This window comes from Corapipo altera, unplaced genomic scaffold (genome assembly GCF_003945725.1).
Source record: "Corapipo altera isolate COAL_440 unplaced genomic scaffold, ASM394572v1 0, whole genome shotgun sequence".
Taxonomy (NCBI): Eukaryota; Metazoa; Chordata; class Aves; order Passeriformes; family Pipridae; genus Corapipo; species Corapipo altera.
Genome location: NW_020884872.1, coordinates 73,674,855 through 73,698,758, shown reverse-complemented (window position 1 = coordinate 73,698,758; position 23,904 = coordinate 73,674,855). Strand labels below are relative to the sequence as shown.

Below are 23,904 nucleotides of genomic sequence, written 5' to 3'. Positions count from 1 at the left end.
ATGCAATTTTTAGAAGCAGAAAACTTGGACTCCCCCATTGGTCTTTAGCGTTACAACCAAAATTTGAAAGAAGAGAAGAAAATCCTCTTAGCTCCTGTGCTAGATTTGTACACACAATTACCATTTGAACTGTGTCAGTGATGAAGGCATGATCTGAACAGCTTAGAAGTCTGGAGTTAACAACAGATCTTAATGGCTACATTCACTTAAAACAGAAACCCTGAAACAGAACTCTTGACAGCAGTTAATTTGCAGTCTGTCCATATGTTCACATAGTCATTTTAAGCTTTTGGGACTGTAGCTTGTTTACTACCTGCAACAGTTTTCAGAAAAGTCCTACAACAGCAAGTCAGCAATATCTAAGACTTCAATATTTTTAAATTAATCCATTCTTTTTAAAATTAAAAATTTAAGACAAGTATTTTAAATCAAAACAAAATCTGAGAGATGAACAAAGAGTGTAATTTTGTTCATTACACTGCATGAAATAAAAAGAAAACTCTCTCAGAAAGGATTTCAGAAATCTAGGACAAAACCACTGAATTCACAACGGTTATTAACAAAACAGCCAAATTCTCCTGTCGCTTGTGCTTATCACAAATAGAGAGAAACAAAAAAGATTACCTCCTATTTGCAGCTACTTACCACTTCTTCCAAGGCAGCACTTCTTCCAAAGGAACAGGTGAGGTGTGCGAGGCAGTTTACAAATGAAGAGAAAAGTTCATTTGGAATGGCCGTTAAAATATTGCGAGGAAATACAGTTATCAGGTTGCTGATAATACTGGAAATTCCCACTGCTTCAGAGTCTTCTATTTCAATTCTATAGATAGAAACAGCAGGTTTTTGCCATTAAGAAAAATGTTAAAAGGGAATAGGTTTTGTTGATACATTTTCAATCAATAAATCTACTTCATATTATGTAAGCACCACCTACTTTAAATTGCCTTTTCTTTCAACAGTACATACAAATTATACCCAGAAATAAGCAAGTCATACCACTTCACACAGATATGCTACACCCCAAACTGAAGATTAAAAGATGCCATCTAAATTTAGAAAGCAGGCATACATACCCATTGATAGTATTCAGTAATCCCTCAATGAAGTGTGCCAGGTAATCAACTTGTGAACCTTCATCAGGAAAGACTGGCCCGTGCAAAGACGCCAGCTGTGCCAGGCACTGTAATGAATCTTGGGCCATATCTGTATCTTCTCTGATTTTTCGATGTACCTTTCAGGAAGTGAGGTAGTTAATAATACATGAAAATAGGTTGTTCTTAAAACAGTCACATGGCTCTCAATCCAAAAGAGCACACACCAAAAAAAGCTTACTATAACTTCCATTCAGTCTGAAATGCAAGGGTTTCTACAACTCCCTAAACCATGGCAAATGTGAAGATTGTGACTCAGCTCACAAAATCGTAAGCTGTGAGTTAGCTCACTGAAACTAACATTTAGTTAAGGCTCACCTACATGTTGAAAATTGAACTGTCTACTGAATGTTATGTCTTAAAGAGGGAAACAGATGCCAGCCAGTCAGACATGCTGCTCTTTCTAAAAACAGCAATAATGACAGTCATCTCTATTATGCTAACTATGCCTAGGCTATAGAGTCTTGCTAAAGTTAGTCAACGAGTTCAATCAAGATTATATAGATGCTTCTTTAGCAGAGGTAAACACTGAAGACATATACAAAAATGAATGCATCACTTCCTTGGCAACAACCTCATGTTATACAAGACCAACAGTAATCTTCCTGTATTTCTGCAAACTGTTATGTCATTACTTCTGTTGTTGAGACTTTCTAGATTAAAATCTTACTATTTCAACAAACATATTCTCACATACTTATCTGAATCGTCAAGTACGGATTTAAAGAATTTTCTTAGGCTCATGCCTCCTATTTTTTCACATAAGATTTACTGGATAAATAAAGAAATATAGAGTAGTTTTTTCAGCCAGAAGCAAAATTTAGTTAAATTATTTCAGCAATATTATATATAAAAGTACAGTTAAAATACTAACCATTTCTCTGTGGTGTTATAGTTGCAAGTTCACCCAACTCATAACTAGTTGGATTAGCTGCAAAATTAATCCCTGAAAGATCAAACTAGCAGGAGAAACAAACCCTGCAACAGAAATACCCTTCCTAATATACAGCCCACACAAGGCTGAGATTAGAACTGGAGGCACTCACTTTAACACGGCAGTCCAGCCAATTTTTGCAAGGTTATTAAAATTTCTCAGATCAGATAAGTGAATAAAAATTACTACCAGTCACTTATGTTACTTCAAACAGCAAGCTACTACTACAAGGCTCAACCACTGCAAATCAGGAATCTAAAACCAAAACAGACAGCATACTGCCCTGGCTAGTGTTCACTGAAGCGCAGGCAAGCTTTGGTTACTATTAAGTAACACGCAAATGTACTAAAACAAATCTGTATATTATTCAAAATTTTTTTTCTTATCACAAATAAGTAACTGTAAACCAATCAAGGAAACAGATATCTAACTCTGACAAGTTCATACTATTAAATGAGGAAGGGTTCACATGTAAGCCAAAAAGTTATTTGCATGTTGAGGTTCACAGCTGACAGTAGCAACTGTCTGGATAGTCTAGACAGCTGTTCAGATTGTGTGTAGCTGCTAAGAGTTCTGCCAGTGATTTTTTTCACCTTTTCAAAACTACTGGAACAGATAAATTTTTACTTCTACTGCAAGTTTTTAAAAAAATTAAATTTATCAAAAAATCCTATAAAGTAAGGACATATATCCAAACGCACTGTCAAGCAGCACTAGAGAGTTAAATTCACATTGTCTAATGACAACTTTGTCCAAGTTTTGAGCACATCATTTCTCTGCTTTGCAAAAATGAAAAAAGCATGAGAATGCTGAATTCTCAGGTCCCAAGAGATGTAATGTAAGTTAAATTGCATAGTAAATGAATTTATAAGTCAATATATGTAGCTGCTGCAGTTAAGTCCTTGCTGAGCCATAACTACAAACTTCTCCCAACAGTTGCAGAAAGAAAACAATACTAGTTTTATCCATTTTTAAAACTGTAGGGTTTTTAAGAAACCTTAAACTCAGTTTAAGAAATTGAGTTCCCCTCTCCCAACACTACTTCTTCCTCATCCCTCTAGCTTATTTTCTATTTTAACTTGTCTGGATTTACTTTGTGCTGAGGAAAGAGGTACAGAATTCTGTATGCTGAAACTGGCTAGAAAACTACAACTACATTATTTATTTTCAGCTATTCCCTTGAGTAAATGCCTTAAGATCTGCAAACACAAACTGCTCATTTGATCTTTTCTGAGAGCCCTTACACTTATCTGAAAGATATACTCTACTACTGCTCATCAGGTTTGGTTTTGTCTGATGAGAATACATTCAAAAGTATTAAATGTAAAAAAGTTTAGATAACTATAATACCTTTTTCTTTAGCTAATGGTTATCAATTTAAAACAATTAATAGGCAAAATATATATTCAAACCCAGGAAAAAGACATTACTTCTGTCTGCTTTGATAAGCAAGCTGAATTTAACAGAATCAGTCCTACCTGATGCAAAAGGAAGAGTCCAACAATACAGTTTTAGAACAGGAAGGAGCTGCTTTCCCTGCGGTCTGGACTATGAAAGTTGAAGAAAGAAACTTACTGTAAAGAAAAGCTCCATAACTCTGCTGTCCAGGAGAGTCTCGCGCCAGGATTCTGTTGGCTTTAGCATCACATTTTGTGAGGATTCAAACATAGCTATATAATGTCTGCCCAGTTATCTGGTGTCAAGGTCAACAATAACATTCCTACTTGGCTTTAAAAAAATCCTAGATACAACAGGATCCATTCAGAAAGAATGTAATGGAAACAAACTTTAAGCCTCTTCACATACACAGCATAATTCATGCATGAGGCCAAGGAATAAAAGGTATTAAGTATTGAAAAAAAGAATGCTCCAGGAATGTTAGATAACAGTTTGATCATAATTATGAGACATACCATAGCGATACGATCACTTTGATAACCAGGGTGTCTAATGCAACACAGCGAGAAGGGAAAAAAGCGACCGCAATTAACAGGTGTTAAAATTTATGCAAAATAGGAAATAATTTTCTAAAAAATTTTCCTGGCAGCTTTTAAAAAGGCCTTACCATAGCTAAAGATAGCTCATTGAAATCTATATCCTATTTTTCTAAATAGCCAAATATGCATCACAGAATACAGATATGTTAGCTCTGCATGAATCTACGTTTTCTAATCACACTGAGAACAAAAGCATAAGACAGCACAAGGCATCGTCATATTAAACATGTTTGTAAGAGATGCATGTGAAAAATGAGCACACTGTGAAGCCATGATTTTACTGCACTCATTTCAGCTCTCACCACATATTTTGGCATAATTTAATTTACAAAATTCTGCAAATGTTCTAGTACAGAAAAAACAGAGATGTAAGCAAAAATATTTAAACAAGCAGGTTCAATTCTTTGTCAGTCTGGTCACGCAGAAGAGCGTTCAAAGATTTCTGAAGTGCTTCCTTTTGTGACACCACCCAATCCAAGTAGTAGTAAAAACGCTTTAACTCAGCAACTTACGTTTTATTTGTCTTTCTTAAACCCTACATTATCCTCCTTGATCCCTTTCTAACCCAACCGTCAGAGTAAGTAACAGCATGTTCAGCTGCACGTAATTTACTTACTGGTAATGAACTGCATTAATTTTTGTACTGTAAGTAATCAGGTATTATAAAAAATGTGTATAAAAACCTATTTCTATGTCTAGAGAAAAATAAATTCTACAATGGTATCATGCAAGAAAGTAGACCCCTTAACTTTTGATGGGTTTTGTTTGAGGGAATAATATTTAAAGTAAGCATCTAGTTTAATAAGAAGAATTGTGTCAAAATGTAGGATGCACACTTTTAGTTTAGTTACATGTGTCTTCTGAGTTCTGCCACAAAACAAAATTCCTAACAAAACTGTGCAAACCCACATTCCAAAAAGGGGCTTTTTCCACAGCACAGTACCAAGTGTACCTTCATTGGTGCTATGTGTCCAGAACTTCTGTCAGCACATTATACTGCCTAAGAACAATCAGATATTTTCACATTAGTGTAAAACAAAACCAGTTTCACAGTTTTAAAAATTATCACTGTATGTTGAACCATACCAGATCTGCATTCTTTCAAATGGAGAAACGCTAAAAATCACAGAACTTTCTATTTTACTTCCCTCTGAGAGACAGACGCAATTTAAGTGATCAAAAATGGTTTGGGGTTCTCCCCAGTGGAAAAAAAAAAGTTTAAAATATGGGCATGAAATTATCACAAGCAAACATGCTTTATCAGGAGCAATATTACAAATTAAAACTAATTTTACCTGGCAAATTAAGCTATGCCTTTTTTTCCTTTTCATGTGGAGTGTTTTAGTCAAAATGGTATTTTAAAACCGTTTCCTGACAAGAATGCCCTTTGCTGTGAACATACCAATATCAGAAAACAATCACAGATACAATATCGATCTCTTAAAATAAATTTGTTCTTTGCTAGGTTGAGCCCACAGAGGGGATCAGCTACAAAACACTTTTCATGTGGAATGAAAGACGGGCTAGTTTGCTGTCACTATTTTAACAAGGTTCACTATTTAGCAGCCCTATCCTGTTATTTTTAGTCCTGTTTCTCACGCTAATGGACTGATGACACATCTGACAATAGGAGATTTGTGGGTAAAATATCTGTTCACTGAACATCACAAATTATGCCTCCACCTATCAACGGAGATTTGAACCCATTTTCCATCACATACTAAATGTATGCAAACACTACCAGAAGTTGGCTGTGGAGATGTTTGCTGCCAAGAAATACCCCAGTTCATACTGTGCTATGGTTCAGCCTTATTAGCAGCAGTCTAGTTATGCCAAATCTGAAAAAAATGGCACTAATTACCTAGTACATGGGTTACACGGGACAAATGCAGTCTTCATCATCCAAAATTAATTTACTTCTCAATACTTATGAAGAAACAAAAAGTACAGTACTAGAACAACACTTTTTTCCTAAGCACTCAAGCTTAGACTTATGATTTAGACTTTTAATAGAGATTTATGATAAGCGTAGATCAGTCTACTGTGACATCCTGGAGAGTTCGGGGGGTTTTCTATTTGTTTCTAAAACGTAAAACATTTGTAAACCACTTCTGGTAATAATACAAATGCTTCTAACATTCCTAGTTCAACTGAGGAATTATTAACTCTTACTACAATTCACATTGAATGACATGGAAATTCAGGCTAGGAAACAGCTACCAGAAGCATGTCAAAGTTTCACCCATTTTGCAAGGCTTAGGGCACTGATTCCTTCAGAGAGTAGAATCTTCTGCATGAATCAGAACAGATTATTCAGTAACGTGAACCAAATGTTTTTGAAAAGCATAAGAATATAACTAGATGCCTTCATGTATGATAAGGCTCATATGCTCACTATTAGTGTCTAGAGAGGAAAAGGAGAAGACCACAATGCTTAAAGAGAGATTTTCTTTTATCTTTGCTAAATTTATGCATGTAGACATTATGTTTGGTTTTGTTTCATGAGTTGGAAAAACACGAGTAGTCTTTTTAAACTTACAAATTTTTAAAACTAATTTAGAAAACAAAGTTCGAGGTTTTATGTGCTTCTTGGAGAAACATATTAAGAAAAAGAAAATAAAAGACCAGCAAATGTGGAGTTTTCCTCCCACTCTTAGCCTCTGTCCCAGGAAGGGTCTGATCGGTGAAGATGCATATCAAAATATTTCATATCCTAAGGCAGCCATGAGGGATTATAATGTTTCACTTCAGTACTTGCTACAAATTCCAGTATCTGAGAATAGACCCCACAGCCTTTTTCCTAAGAGAGGCAAGTCTTGTTCTTCCACAAAGCAGTAAGTTTGGAACTCAATAATCAAAGCTGAGATTTCTCCTGCTAGAACCCCATTCACAAATCTGTCCACAGGAGTGAGGAACATCTCAGAAATGGATGAAAAGCTCCTGGAGTGCTAAGGTCCAAATATCTTTCTTAAAAGTTATTTTAATCACTTTACCTTTGTTGTTTGAAATATTTCTGGACAGCTTTGTGCCAGACTCAGACTTGTATTTTACAATTAAAAAACTGCATTAGAAAGGTAAGTGCTTGGAGATCTGCCATACACTGTTAACATACTGATTCTATTCGGACTTTTAAGACCTCCTCTGCCTTTCTAGCTAGTCAGCCAAGAACATGGATGAGTCCAAGGAGCAACTGCCTAAAACTGATGCAGAAGCTTGCTGCCCCCTATGGAGAAATTCCTCACAGACCTTTCCATACCTTACACTCTCAGCAAATACATGCAGCAACCAGGACAAGGAACATATGTTTAAATAATTAATTATTAAACACAAGTATTCTTAACTATCATGAGAATGAAACAGTATTTTGTGTTGGAGACACTGGACTCAGATTGCAGCAACAGAGGGAGGAAGTGTAGGAACACCCAAGCTAATTTTAAACCTGGTCGATCCCAGAGTCTCTAGCAGTTTAGCCATTCCAGTACCAAGGCTCACGACCACCCAAGTGGATTCTCCAATTCCTGGTACATTCTGCTGCTATGGTTATACAGCTAATGGTATGCAAGCTAATCACCTCAAGCCTAACTTGCATTTAAAGCACCTATGCACAAGTAGTTGCCATGCAGATGCGGCTTACAAGTCATAGTGGCTGCCATCCAGGATGCTGATGACTATCTTTAAAAAACTGGAAACTTAAACTACTGGGGCAAGCGAGCAGAACATCAGCTCCCCTTCATAAAAACGGTGATTACTAAGATGCTCTTACATTGCAACCTGATTTCAAAATTCATTCAGGAAAACCTAAATGATGAAAGACTAGTAGTTAAAAAGTTCAGTATCAATATAAGTATCTTTAGTGCAATTGTGATCAAATTCAGGGGATCCGTCAATCTTACTGGTTTTGCCCAATGTTGTCTTAAAAAGTTGCTAGAAAGGATTGCCAAGAAAACATGTAGTACCCTAGAAATAATTTATAAACATCAAGGATTTCAAAGCCAGGTCAGTTTTCACCTAAAAGTGGTAAGACTAACAAAAGTAAAATGCAGTTCTCTTTTGCACTTTCATAAACACAGCTATTTCAGTTACACTGAATTTTTCTTTATATCCCAAACAATAGACAGGACAATGCCCCAACCCTTCATTTTTCAGATAAGGACAGGCTGTTGTAGTAAATTCAGGATAATTCCAGGTTGCTAAAAACAAGGCCTACGAAAAGCAGCTGTGCTGCTGAAGAAATCTGTGTTGTAACTCTTTGGTACAGGTTGAATCCTTTCTGTAGCTATGCAGCAAATCAAGCTGGGGTCCATGACCCGATTAAAAAACACCCCCATGCCAGGTGGTTCCCTGCTCAGTATCATGCTCATGGGAGGTGATAAGGCAGGGTGCTTTTTCAGCAGCAATGCCAACTTGAATCATTTCCCAAAACAAAATCTCAAGTTTTCTGGAGCATTCTGTGTGGTTTTCATGCACTTCCATTATGTGCAACAGATGCTTCCAATCTGGGTTGGACTGAGTTCAGATCTTGAAAGTCTGCAGAACGGTATGGTTCACAGAATCTCCCAGACAGGTGTCTCATTCTGGCTTGAGGTTTAAAAGACATTTTCAAAACAGAGATATGAAAAGCTTTCTTCCTTTAACTGTGTGGCCAAGGAACACACACAAAAATGTTCAGATCAGACAAAAGCTTTAGTCAGTTCATACAACTGCCATTGCACCATCAACTTCAGTGGAACAGTAATGATGCATATTAGCACAGTGCAACTCATTAGGTTTACATAACCTGCATTTTAAATCCCCTATTCTACATTTATTTGAAAATTTGCCAGCTTGCCTCCAAACAAGTAAAGGCACCAAATCCAAAACAAGAACTAAAGCTCAAGCTTCTCTTTATGTACTATGACCCAGACATTAAAGAACAAGGGATAAGTACTTCCATGACAGCTCCTAATGACAGATAACAGACACCTGTCTGTAGATGGGAGACAGCTGGACAAAAATCTTATGGTCTTCTGAAGAACTTTTCCATTTGAAGACATTCATCCAAAGCGCATTAGAATGTGGCTGCCAAGAACAGAGAAATCCCAAAATCAAGAAGATGGGAGAAACACCTCTGGAGGTAAAGTAATATAATTTATAATTACATCCTGACTTCACAGGACATACATGTTCGTGCCAAGGTGCATTAAAACCCAGCAACGTTCAGCTCCTCAACTAGAGACTTAGGGTACTCACAATGTACTAGGAGTGAGCTTGAACTTCTATCTAGTGCAATAGATGAAGGCAGTCTTGTAAAGGAGAGGGCTGTACCTCTTAATACTGATCACCTGCACTTCCTTAATTAGTAAAAACATTCATTTAAGAAAAGATGCAGTTAAAACTAGTTCTATTTGATTAAACAATATTTAACAGTACTGTAACAGCACTGAAAAATGAAACTGTACAGAAGTCAACATGCCACAACAGACTATCTCTGAATCAGCCGCAAACACCGGGTGAACTAGTATCTCAAGGCAGCACATAAAAATAACAGTAGATGATTGCCAGAAAATGAAATGGGAGAAATTGCAGATGACCAAAGGGAGGCCTCCAAGGTCACTGTGCCGTGTCCTTCCTATTGCAGGCACTACATCCAAAGACACCTTAAAATTACTGAGTTCCAATTTGAAAGTAGGTAGACTCCAGTCTCTCTTTTTTTGTAGCTCCGATGAGGTGGCCATTTCAGAATTTGTCTTTCCTGGTGGCAATTGACAATACAGACTTACTACAACTCTTCTGTCAGGACTGGTGGCAGCACTGTCCAAGACTGCATTTAACAAAGCAACACTTATCCTATAACACTTGTCCCATAACAGCACAGAACCCTTCAGAAGTGCTATGTTTTGATGCAATTGTCAGACTTGGAGATTTAAATAACCTGCCTCTTGCAATGGTCACTGTACAGTTAATGCATATTTATGTTACTTCCCTTTTTTGAAGGTACAAGAATCTTACTAAAGATTACACAAATATACTGCAGATTACTGTGACGCTGCAGGGAATACTGAGAATTAATACTATCTTGCCAGGGGAAATACCAACTAAAGGAAAAAGATACATCTGAGGATACAATGGATCGATTTACTCCACGCTTTTGAGTATTAAATTTATTCCCATGGCTTCAGCACATGTACTGTCAAGATTTGGAAAGAGGATACCAAAAGGATGCCAAGCAGTCAATCAACACAGCAATTCTTACATTCTCATGTAATGTGCTATGTATTTAGAAACTACAGCCAAGTTAAGTTTCACTGCCCATGAGCTAACAATTAAGTTACTTTTAAACCAGTCTTCTTGAAGAAGAGAGATTTACGCCACAATACAATCAACATGGTGCTGTAAACCCCAACAGGTATTGAATCTTTGGCAGCTGAGACCCACATTTCTCAAGGATGATTGAGGACATTTCAACTTCTGTGAAAACAGGTTGCTACATAGAGCAGGAAGACCCAAGCTCTGCTATAATTCTTACTGCAAAATGAAACATCCAGTGGTAGAAAACAAAAAGATGGTATCAAACGGATCAGAAATTATGAAAATATTTGAAATAGACCCATTAAGAGCACTTGTGGTTCACACTAAAGGTCCATCCAATCTCCAGAAATGGCCAGAATTTGTCTAACAACTGTAGTATCTAAAGTAGACCAAGTAGCAGAAAACATTGTTAACCTTAAGAAGCAGTATGGCTTGCATTGCTATTTCTATTAACACTTCTTTAGTAGCATCTATCTACAGACTAAATCAACTTCATTTATACGGATGTATAAAGAAAAGCTAGAACTCCCAAGGCTCACCATCTTACTTGTATCTATTTAGTTCCACCACTACAAACCTTAGCCTGGGATAAAGAGCTCATGAAGAACTATAGCCTTCACATCAAACTGTAACAAGATCAGTATTTAGGACTACATCAGAGGTTTGTACAGAGCAAGACTAAAATTCAGAGGGAATCACCACTGCACAACACAAAAGCATTTCCCTTCTACTCAAGATTACAGCTTAGAAGAAGTGTTCACACATGATTTGAATTCTTACAAATCCCAAATCCACTTCCAAAAACTTTCATAAGGTGCAATTATTTGACTACAGTGTCCATCTTGTAGGCACATGAACTAAATTCCTCTCTGAACCCCTGCCAAATCACTTCAGGGACAAACAGAAGCGGGGTATTTACTTTTAATCCATGGCACCTTCCATATAGCCAATATAACTGGTATTCTGCTTTACAGATGTAAACTAAGGAATATCCAGTTTCAAATAAATTTACTTTTGCTGTCTGCAGTATAATGAACAGACTCAAAGAAAACAAAACCTCAGAGATATCACCTTCTGACTTCCACACTAGGAAAGCAAATAAAATCCCTCACAGTGTATTTGAAGGCAACATCAAGATTTCTGCAGTATGTATAACTTGGTAGCAATTTCAAACATTTTAATAAAAAAGTTGATAAAACAGATCAAAAATTTGCCTCTTGCAAGGTTTGTCGAGCTTCTTAAAGACAGTCTGGCTATTAAAAGAGGTACTATAATGATTTACTATATACACTGTCTTAAACCTCTATTAAATACAGAGTGTAATTGAATATTTCTACAATATTCATCTAGCCCATTTTTTGGACTGAACATTTTTGTATCTTTTTCCTTCTCTCCCTCACTAAGACCCTTTCTCCTTCTGATTCCCATTTCCTCCTCTACTGTCCAACTCCACATTTCTCTGGACTAATAATCAGCACACATCACAAAAATGTCAAAATGGAAGCAGTGGAAACACCTGCATAAAAAGGAGATGCCATTTCTTCTCTCAGCTATCAAACATTTTTTTTCAGACTGAAGAGAATCTATTTTATGTTCTAGTATATGACCATGCTCTTCTATGGGGAGGTGGTTGAGCATGCATGTTCCTAGATGATCGGACATTTGCCTGCCCCTTTCTCTTCTGAGGGAGAAAAGTAGGACAGACCAGATCTCTGCATAAAAATTAAACAGAATTTGGACTTTTCACCATATGGTTCTACACTAAAGCAGCATATTACACATTTCCTCAACCCTGAACCAAACCAGACAGACCATGAACCTGTAACAGGGCTGCTCTGTTTGTTTTGTCTTTTATGCAAAATACTTTAAAACTTTAATGAAGAGCAACAGCAGCTTCTGTTAGCAAGCATGGTGGTGACCAAAAGCACAAATGGATGAAAATATAAATCAAGGACTAAATATAAGGTTTATAAAGTTTTACTTTTTTCTCTCCTCTCAAAGACTTTACTTCTCACGCAGTAGGAAGTGACCCAAGTCAACAGAAACAAAGGTCCTGACATAAAAAGGATATAATTTGGAGGAAGGAAGTTCCAGCTTAAGACCTGATTGGCTAGTGCAAGATAACGCTGAAACACTGAAGACATCTGAGCATTGAGGTTTTCACGTCTGCTGAATTCCTGAAGTACCTCTACCGTGAGCATGAAGATCTGCCGCAGATCGTCCTCCTATAGTCAGGACGAACACAATATATTGAGTATCTCAGTCATTAATTAAAATGCTGATTAAAAAGAAATATTTTTTCTAAAGAGAAAATAATTTTCTGGTTTCACCCTATTTTTCATTACAATACAGAAAATATTATGAAGTTGTCAGTGAGAATCCCCTCCTTTTGCCAAAATCAATTGATTACATTTGCAAAGACTATGAAAAAAATCTTCACATAAATGCCAGTTGTTAAAAGATTAAAAAACAATATGTTTTTAAATAACTGGTGGAAAAGAGTTGGTCTTTGGCATGAAAAAAAGTTGGTAAGTTGTTCCACAACAGTCAGTTTAAAGCAATGGCTTCACAAAAACATTTCTGACTGACCAAACAATACATCTGAGACAACCAGACTACACCATCTGCAATAATATTTTTAAATACATACATAGCTCTCCTTGGCTTTAAACCAAAGCTATATTTAAGACTATCATTGTTCCACAGAGTATTCGTTTTGTTTGCAATTGGTAGCCAAGGAATTAAAGAGCCCAACCGCATAAAGATCTGTAGCTCTACATTCAGGAAATGGGCACAAAGGGATTGCACCTTCTTGATACAAGTTTTTTAAAAATACATCATCAATTTTCCTGAAGTAGCCAGTATCTGCCTTTGTAGTATTTGTTCTAATAAATGCTTTTAAAGACACAGTGCACTTGAATGCACCTGGCACAGGAAAGTACTTCTGCTTCTCAATGTTTAAATTTTAGAAAGAGAGGTATCATATATCAATACAGAACTAGTTTACCTGAAATATACGTTTACAGTTACCATGGAACTCCATGCTTAGTCCAATGTTGCTGGTTTTACTTGAACTTGAGAACTCGCTCAACAACGCCGTTAGAATGGAACAGGCCAAAGTTTGCTATAAAAAAAATAAGGGGGAATAATATAACTAAAAGATGTCCAATAATGTAATAGCACCTACAGTGTCCTTCAATTTTTTTATTAGCATTTTAATATGACTATTGCTTCCGTTCCTTCTAACACAAACTAAACAAGTCAAAATTTCAGGAATATAGATCCTTGGATGAACCATCTCCAGAATCATCAGGGCTCCATCTTACACAAAAGAAACTCGATTATTTGAGCAATATCAAAGCTGGCACCTGTGCAGTCTTCACTACAAAACAGAAACCAACTTATTGCAAACCATTTTCCAGCCTTGTTGTTTACTTTCTCTCCCTGTGCACAAGGCTTTACAGGTATTAGTTTCAGGGAAGATTCTTTCTACTTATTTCAATTGATCTAATAGTTCATGTCACATCACTTTGAAGTTTGTTTTGGCCCTTCTTTGCATTTGCTACACTTACCATGTTGGTATTTGATCATGATTAAATTTATAGCACCAGAAGTGACAGAAGTTTGTCAAAAGCAACACTTGCAATAATACACCATCTACATCTTTTCCCTCTCCCTCATCAAAAAAAATTAAGAGGAATCCACAGAAACCTTGATTTTTGAAAGGTCTTTGATACCTCCCTCCAAAGCACAATATCCACAAGCTTCAGAAATAACCTTTAAGACTACTCTTGTAAAACAACGTCTCTGAAGCAATACAAAAATCAGTGAGAAAAAGGCATGTTAATTTCACAGAGACAGATTCATGAAGGCTGAAGGTTTAAGTATCCTTTTCATTCTCAAAATTTAAGGTAAGGTAAGTCAAATGCCTATCCTAAAACACAACTTAAAAGTCAACCTTCTTTATGAAACACATGGCTCCAGCCTTTGTTGCTGTTTTTTTAAATATATTAAAAAAAAGGCTTTTTTCCTGATGCCAAAGGCCAGAAACCATCATCATTGGTTTTAATATCTGTTAACCCATCTTTGCACACAAAAGGGAGTAAGTATTGCTCACTGAAGATGCAAGTAGTACTTCAGAAGTGTGCCATACACTACTTTAACAAGCACAATAGAAAGTGTATACCAGTGAAATGAAAACATCTTTTTGTTAAAGAGATGTTCTTAACAAAAAACTTCACAATTACTGGCTATCCTCCCAGACTGTTTGGAGCCAAGGTGCTAGGGATGGACAGAGGGATAGGAATTGTTAAAGGGTCATGCATGCCAGCAAGTGTCCAGGGGTTAAACAGAAATATGCACACTACCTCTGAACACCCGAAAGATTAAAGTGGAGATGATACTATTTATGCAAGCTCATACAACAGCTGAGACCAGTGCCATCCACCCACCAACTGCAACATCTTTGTTCAGAAATGCCTCTGAAGTCAGTACCTTGACCCCCCCAGACAACTAGTTATCTTAGCCAGTATACACTAAATTAACATTCTTACTTGCTAAATAAGTCCCAGACAGATCAAACATAGTGGCTTCACGATAATATATGGGTTTTCTCTTCTATGCAATAAAGCTGTATCAGTACAGGAGACAGTATATTGTTGATCAGTTGCTAAGTACAAGTTTTACATTTTAAAGAAATAACTGTTTATTTCAAGTGGACTATTTCTCATCTACAGTCACCTCTGTCAAATGACACATATGACAAAAGCAATGTTCAGCCAGTGAAAAACAGCATTACATTTTAAACTATTCTAGTAAAAGTTCAACTTTGTCAGTTCTATACTAGAAGTATTTCTAATTAACTCAAACATTTCAATATTTTATTACCAAATTTATGTGTAAGGTATTCATACAATAAATATTTTTTCTGTAGAGGAAATCCTGATTTGATCTAATATTAAAAAAAATGAAAATCAGTGTAGACTAGCATTGAGTTTTAAATGCAACATTAGAAGTTCCATATGAAAAGAATTAACCTGGGTTAAAAAACCCAACCAACCAACCAACCAACAACCTAAAAACACTTGAAGTTTGACTTTAGAACAATGCTTCAGATAAAAATACATGTTTTTAAAAAAATAATGCAAAGCTGACAGAGAACATTGTTCAATTTCATTATGTGCCAGGAGATTCAGAGGTCTTACAAGACTCTCTAAATAGTTTAAAATACAGGCTTTTATTTGATGCTTAAATTACTGACACACTCACATTTTTCAGCTCAAAGCATCCATGACATAAGGACATCATTAGTTGCAATTACAAATCTGTACACTTTGATGCTCTATAATACACCCTGATTAACAAGCAGTATCAGTGGCTCCAATGGCCTGGGTAAAGCTAAGCTGCTTCTGTGTTACCATGCAAAGATCTTCACACCAAGCCACCATCCAGACCACCATAGGACAAGCAGGGCAGCAAAGCAGACCACCTATCACTTGCCAATTATTGGAAAATAAATCATAACTTCGAATGACAGATAAGGAGTAAGAGGAAAACAATGTCTGTTCCCACCATGATTACAAACAGTTAATATTAGTTAAAATAATAGACATTTTCTCCTTCCTTTTTCTCCAGTCTGTTTATATGTATATAATAATGTATCCTTTCTCTTTGGAGAGTAATCTGTTACTGAATGATACAAGTGTGTTCCAGTTTTTTTGTGTGCTTTTCTCCTGATTCCAAGAAGAAATTATATGGAAGGTTAAATTTTATGACTGATGGTAAACACATCTCTTGGAAGGTGGAAAGAGCAATGGATGCAGCTAGGCTGACTGAATCTGCTAAGAGCCCAATAAAGCAGTTTGAGCGGTGATCTGTCTCCCTAATTTCAATGAGAGCTATTTCAGGTAGTTCTGAGACATCACTACCTGCTTTGAGCATGACAGAAGTTACTAAAGATTTACATAATTTATTCCCTCCAGCATCCTAGTTCATGGCATACACCAGGGCACAATGCATCCCTCTGCTCTCTTCCCTCCTACTGAGGACCCAGCATGCCATCTACTTCCTCAGCTTGGTATTTCAATACCTGGGCTGCAAATCCTGCCCCATTCCCCTACCATCTCAAGGGTGCTGTGTGTAATATGTGCACACCCCTGTGATCCTGTCACCATCTGCACCTGCATTTACCCCTTGCATCCATGAGTAATTGTAAGAACTCCAGTATATCCAGGTCACCAGAGCAGGAGGAGAAGATATCGGCCAGTAATTTAAAATTTCCTGCAACAACAGGCTGAGACAAGATAGCTTGAGACTGGTTTCCTAGAAGGCAGGTGCCAGCCCCCATGAGTTCAGCTTTTAAACAAGAGCTGAACAAGACAGACCACAGGACCTGTAACCAGTCCTTGCAATGTCAAGCACTTGCATAGAGCTATATGAAACTACCACTGGCTTCCCAAAAGTGGCATACAGCTGCAGGAATATCAACTAACTATTGGCTTAAAGGAACATGTGCCCTGCCATCTATTAAACTCTCCTGAATACAAAGTAATACTTCAGAAACTCTGGAATATAGCCTAAGTACACTTTACTAAAAATAAAATTTGACTTTTCATAAAGTAACTTTACTCAGTAAAGTTAACTACTAATATTTTGAATTATATTTTTTTAATTTACAGGTATGTTTGGTGTGAGGACACTAACAACATCAACACAAATACTATTAGAAGAAAGATTTAAAAAATCTGAAAAACAACATAATTTCAGAGAAACCAGTACTGGTGTTCTCTGTGAACTAAAACTACTTCCTCTTACACATAAGAAAATTGAATGCAACTAATACATATCCAATTATAGGGTGGAGTGCTTTTTCTGTTGTTTTGTGGTGGGGTTTTGGGTTCTTTTATAAAGGTTTTTGCCACACCACAGAGGAGATCAATGATCCAAGTTAGTAATACCACATAGTAATAAGTAGAAAATGCACGTGACTCTAGGCATCATATTAAAAGCCAGATCTGAATGTCTATTGTGCAGTAATGCCATTAACTTCATACCAGTAAGAGTACACCTCTGAACCCAGTTTGACTCACTCGCTAGCAATTTCACCAGTTCTGCCACAAGTACATACCCAAACAATAACCCCATCTAACAAAATAAAATCCTCCTCTTGTTGAGAGTGGATTGCCTCTGAGAATAGCTTGGCACTCACCCCAGTTAGCTTTATTACCAGGAATAAACTTTATGAAAGATCACTATACATAAAATAGACTCTCAGCTGCTCAAACAGAAGATCAATGGGACTTGTGATAAGAGATTAACTTGGCAATCAGACACCCAGCGGTAACATCATTTTAGTGGTTTTCTTTTTAAATTACGCTAATGAAACAGACACTACAGAAAGACTGTGCACCATTTTAACAGTAAACATTTATATATCATTCATAAAACTTAGATGCAAAAGGTAAATGCAACTTATTCCTCCGAATGGAATGCCCCCTATAAAAAAAGTTAAACCCATAATGTTTGAAGGGATTTCACACTTGTGCCTGCGCTGCTCATGGAATAAATGAACTGCTTCATTTGAGGGTAGTTAGGTTACAAAGCATCTGAAGGGGAGAAGAGTTCAAATACAGCTTAGGAAAAAATGGACATGTGGTACACCAGCTCTGAGGCAGAAAAGCCAACAAAGCCAAATGAACTACAACACCAAAACAGCTTCCTCTGTTCTAAAATTCAGAGCAGAGATACACAGAGGTTTGATTAAATAATTTATTTTACTGCAAAACCTAAGCTATCATGTGATGCCCTCTTCAAGTGTTATTTATACCTACAAAAAAAGTTGTAAGCGTATTTGAAAGAATGAAGGTCTTGCCTTCATAGAAAACATAGTATCTACCCTGTTACATTAGATCACTGCCAGCCTGAATATGCATTTAGAGGACTTTTTGTCTCCACCTGTACAATGCAAACTCTGTTACTGAAATCAAAGAGAATTGGCTTTATATTTAATAATATCCCTAAACTATCTATATTTAACTTGCACAAGAGTAGGAAGAATTTAAAAAAACAAAAAAATCGAAAAAAATCTATTGGATTTACTAGAATTTGCTGTGCTGCTCCTAGATGATGGAATTCTGTAATGAGAACGTGTCCAAAGCAATTTTACCAAATAAGTTGTTTAAAGCAAGGCTTTCTTTATAAAGGCAGTAATATACTTCTTTCCTAACTTCCTTGAATAAGCACAGCTGTATTTGCTAACATTTTCAGAGTATCTAAATCTCCAATGTAAGCTGCAACTACAAATGGAAAGTTTAACAGGATGGCCATAGGGCCAAAAGAAATACCAGAAAAGACATATACGGAATAACTGGGGCCACTCCAGCTTTTCACCTTCTGAGTATTGCAAAGTGAGTGGGGGACCCAGGAACTGAAGTAGTGGTTCTTCACCAAAGAAAACCAGAATATATTCTGAAGAAAGGTAAGCAAGCACTAAATTCTATCTGTTCCTTCCCAAATGAGCCAACTGGTGGAAATAAGCTGTAGAGGACGGACAGGATGATAGGAATAGGATCCACAGCTGCAGTTCTGTGCTGTCAGCAGTAAGGGACTGGCTGGGCAGCACACTCCTTTCCTCTCATTCCCTCTCTGCCACTGTGCTAAGACAATTGACCAGTGTCAGGTTAACACACCACAGCTACAGCAGCACAACAGGTGAGACCTTGCTTCCCTTCGTTGAGGAGAACCAGACAAACTAAGGGGAAGCCCCAAGGGTGAGGTGAGATAGAGAAAATCAATTCCTCTGCAAATCACTGGGGCCAGAGGAAGATGATCTTGTGGCATGTGAAGCATGCAAGCTTTGGCCAAAGAGAGAGGGGAAGTAGCAGCCTCTACTTATAATGGAAGAGGTTCAGACAGAGTTTGCTGGAGCATAGGGTGCAAAACATGCTTTTCTTTGTTTCTCTAGAGACAGGTGAAGCTGTGAAGCAGAAATCAGGAGGAGTGAAAAAAAAAGTAATCTCATTAAAAAAGCGAAGGTTTGAAAATCGTTTATCTAGAGGTAACATATCCCTCTCCAGGTTTTTATCTGAAAGGCACCAGTTGAATCTTCACTCCCACAACAGGTGCATGAACAAATATCAGACTTTCAATTAAATTCGAAATAACAAACAGTAAGACTAACCATGCAGTTTGCCTTCAGTATCACCCAGCTTTAAATATACACTATCCTAACAAGTGCTCTTTGATAGGCAGGTGTCGTCCCTCCCCCCCTTTTCCCAGTACTCATTCCTGGTCTTTTGTGCCCACCTCTGCCTGCCATACTGCCAGATATGCCAAATGAGTGCTCCACAGCAGATCTGCCCAGAGAAAAAAATAAGAGGTTGTGAAGGAGAAGGCTGGGTGCTTTTAAGCAGACTCCCACAAAGATCCAGTTTATTACTGAACACATCTATCTGAAGGGTGATACCTCCGAGAGAAAGAGGAACTTAAGACCAAGCAGCTCAGGTCAACAAACATCTTCAAGAAACCTTTCCCCCTCAAGTCTGTTTATTTGTATCACCACAGTAAGAAAAGAAATACAGGTGTAACACATAGAAAGCCATAATGTCCTTCTATGTCACAGGTGAGGGACTCCACAGGCACACACCTCATGAGATGGCAAAATTGAGGAAATAAGGAGTCCTGGATGCCACGCATAAAACAGAGGATGCCCATCTCTCCACTGTAACACATTTTCTCACTTCCCAACCCTGTCTTTGAAACTGTGGCTCTAGTGTAAATTGCAATACTGGGAGCTATCAATTTCTAATGTTAAAAGTTATTAAGCAACTAAGCTGGAGTCTTGCTGTATTGCATCTCTCCTAAAGCAGGCTCTCTTTCAACAGAAAAATCTGAAAACTGCAAAAACCACCCTTGTTAATATAACTACAAAAAAAATACTTAAGTTTTAAAGTTCTCTTACATTCCTACTACCAAGTTTTAACCTCATACTTGGAATAGTTTCTGGATCCCTGAAATTCCCAAACCAACCTTTAAACACACTAACTTAGGCCTTCATAGAGCACTTGTCAGTAGGAAGAAACAGCTTAAATATCCTGGTTTACAATCTGGTTTTTATACTCAACATCTTGAGGCCAGTGAGGTTCATAGGACAAGGTAACAATTTTATTAGACCAGAAGATACAGCCTGGGGTAGGGGATAGTACATATGTTTTTGTTAAAACGTCGAAGTCAGGAGAACCTCTCCAACTCCTACCCTACCACGAGACAGCAGCTAGACAGGGCTATTCCTTTTAAAGAATAGAAATAAGAACAGTAAATGCTAAATAAATATAACTAGTTATCCACGTAGTCATTATAATGGATAGAATAATCTCAATGAAGATTAATGTCTAGAGTTTTTCTTAGTAATATTTCCCACTGCTCATATGAAATCCATTCATAGCACATCCCCCAGAAGCTTTAGGTACACTGAAGCATCTGGATCTTTTCTATAGCCCAACTATCACATTGAGAAACAGAACAACAGATTTAAAAACTTTAAAAGAGAAGGAACTGTCAGGAATCCAGAGCTCTTCCAGTAAGTTTTGACAAGTCTCCTTCCACATACAGAAAAAAATGTAGGCTTCAGATATGGAGCTTTGTATTAGAATACATTCTACTGTATGCATTGTAGATATTAAAAAGCACAGCTTCCGTTGCTTCCCAGTCCCATGTCAGGTCTACAGCACCTGGACCCTCTGCATCTGCCTACACATTCTGGAAGAAATCGAGGTGTGACCCATATCCCAGTCCAGTTTTAAACAAAGTCCATCTGACTGTGTTCATATGCAGATGAGATCCTCCTCCTGGGAATCAGTCACCTTAGCTGCCAGGATTCCTGTCTTTCTGGCAGGGATGAAGGACAAATGAAATCTCTCTGCTATGCAAAAGCAGAATACTCTAACACAAAAAGAAAAGGTCAAGAAATTGAAGGCATTTGTAGTTGAGAAAAACTTGGCCCACAAAATTCTCCAAAATCTTGAAATCAGTGATAGAAAACATGTATTTAGCATTTTAAGATTGGCTCATGATACTGTGTCTGCTGCCAGAAGCTTGGTCCCCTAAAGTTGAAGATTTTTGAAAAGAGATTCTGAAATTGCTATTGAAGGGAGATTACATACTCTCCTTCATAAGCAGGAGGATGGCTTTTACCAATGTTACAGGAGGAGCCAGGAGAAACAAAACCAAGAACTCCAAAGCTAATCCTTGTCCTCCCAGAGGACTACTACCTAAACTCAGTTCTAATAAATAAGAAGCCAGATTCAAAGTTCACTTTCTGTTCTCAGAAAAGGTTTCTTCCATTAGATTCGTAAAGGACCAAATGGCAGAGAACCAGCAGCAGAAGCCAGTACTCCAGGTTCAAAAGCTGGCTCTAACCATGCATCCTTCCCATCCCTGTAGTATAACCTTTCCCTAGTGCCCTGTTATTTCCCTCATATGTACACTGTGTTCCACTATTAAAAGATTACTCAATACTAAAACCATCTTTTTCATCTCCTGACCACTTTCTTCCTCTCGTCACTATTCCTCGCCTTCTCTTCCTTCTAATTTCCTTTTCATCTTTTCATTCTCAACAGTTTATCCATCAGTCTTGCTCACATGTCAGTTTGCCACAACATCCCTTCAAGTTCCATCCTCAAAATACATCCATCTCTAAAGATATTTTTAACTAATATTAAGGTATTAAGCATATCAAATCCTGCAAAAGGACACACACAACAGACAGTACCTTCTACATTCACTGCCCTCCTTATTATTCCACCTATAAAGATGTCATCCTGACAAGACATTGCTGAAGAGTCCGAAAGATTTCACGGACCAGGACTGTCTAGTGATCACAAAGCTAGTACAGATGTCTGACAGAAACTGGGTGGAGGGCTGCACAGAATGGAAAAGATTAAGTATCTACTTTATTCTTGCAAGGCAAAGAAGGGTCAAGAAGCTTCAAAGCCAACAAGAGTGGAAAAAGTAAGCAGGAAGCAGGCAAGAGAACACTAATTTTTTAAAAAGGACTTCCTCTGACTTACAAACTGCTGTAGAAAGCCATTATCAGCAAGTAAGAGCTGCTGATAGCTCTCATTTGAGAGCTTTAAACATTTTTAAGTAAGAAGTGACCTGCTGCTGACTCCATCTGTTATTTCTCAGCTGCTGGAGTGAACCTCAGGCAGAAGGCCAGAGGAAACATGGAGCAGAAGTCTGGGAGGGATACAAAAGGTGACCAAGAGAATTGACAAAGAATTTATAGTCACAAAGGTATCACAGACTTCTGAAACTTGAGTTTATATGGACGCAAGAGTGCACATCACTCTACAGGAAAGACATCAAAAAAATTGGATTACTCCTTCCATAGGGAGGCATGGAAGGCTGGAAAACATCTGCTGATCTCTCCCAACATCTATATCCCTAGCCTCCTCCCTAACTTGGATGAGGACCTGTTTTTATAAATAACTAATATAAACACATCTCCAGAAACACCCGTGACAGTTCATGGCACTGTCCTGACCGCACATCTTGGATCTTGAGAGCAGCACCGTTCCCTCAGCTTCACACCATACCCTGAAGCACCCTCAGCTGAGACTCCACATGGCAGCAAGGCAACTGCACTACTGAGGTCTCACACAGATGAGCACTGCTGGACGATACAGGGACACCAGTAAAGAAAAAAGTCACCTAGCCATATTTGAAAAGATACATGGATAATTCATTGTATGAATTATTTCATACTACCTTTCAAAGTTGTTATATATTTATGCAGGAGACATGCCCTGACCCCATTCAGAATGCAGTTGTGGCAGGTACTGTGCTAACACTCCATTTTATTGCTGCTTATTACTGCATACACCAGTCCTGGGCCACATGAAGCTGCACCTGTACCAGAATCTCTCCTGCAGCAAAGTTTCAGAAGATTACAAGAACATTTTTATGAATAAGAATTGGTTTATAATGTAAACCTTCATATATATATGGGAGCATGTGCTTATAACCAGTTTGCCAAAAACTAACTACTGTATCTGGTGCCACACAGAAAAAATGTTCCAGCAGCATCACATGTCATTTTCTGCTAGTAAGTCATATTAGTATACCAGAATAGAAGACAACATTATATACCCTAGACATTTTCAACACCATTCTTACAACTTGAGCACTAATACTTTGGAAAAACTATGGAGAAAGTAATACTTGTGAAGAGAGGTGGATAAAGGGAAATATAAAACTAAGCCCAACTTGGCAGTGAGATGAACTTGGAGAAGAGTGAAACATTGCCCATTTCCCCCAGACAAGGCTCCTCTGTGATGTGCTGTTCTGCAGCATGCCTGGGATGATACACTTGGAGCAGGCAGCCTTAGCTTGCTGTATGCTGTGGTCAGTGTCTGTACACCAGTGCATGCACAGAATACAACCACAGAAATTGAATCGTGCAAGAGTTAGTTCAAAGAGGACTTCTCTGTCAACATCCAGGTTTCTATTTACTATACTTTTCTATTTTTACTGAAAA

General features: G+C 37.6%; 1 protein-coding gene across 2 annotated transcripts in view; it reads right to left on the bottom strand.

The window, feature by feature from the left end:
* XPO4 (exportin 4) overlaps nucleotides 1–23,904 on the bottom strand; it is an 81,083-nt gene that overhangs the window by 31,461 nt on the left and 25,718 nt on the right. For both annotated transcript variants that reach the window (XM_027652616.1, XM_027652626.1), the window contains exons 5-9: nucleotides 13,378–13,494; nucleotides 12,442–12,595; nucleotides 3,661–3,773; nucleotides 1,074–1,231; nucleotides 646–820 (exon numbers count right to left, since the gene is read on the bottom strand). In XM_027652616.1, coding sequence (XP_027508417.1) covers nucleotides 646–820; nucleotides 1,074–1,231; nucleotides 3,661–3,773; nucleotides 12,442–12,595; nucleotides 13,378–13,494 — 717 coding nt within the window. The remainder of the gene's footprint in view (nucleotides 1–645; nucleotides 821–1,073; nucleotides 1,232–3,660; nucleotides 3,774–12,441; nucleotides 12,596–13,377; nucleotides 13,495–23,904) is intronic.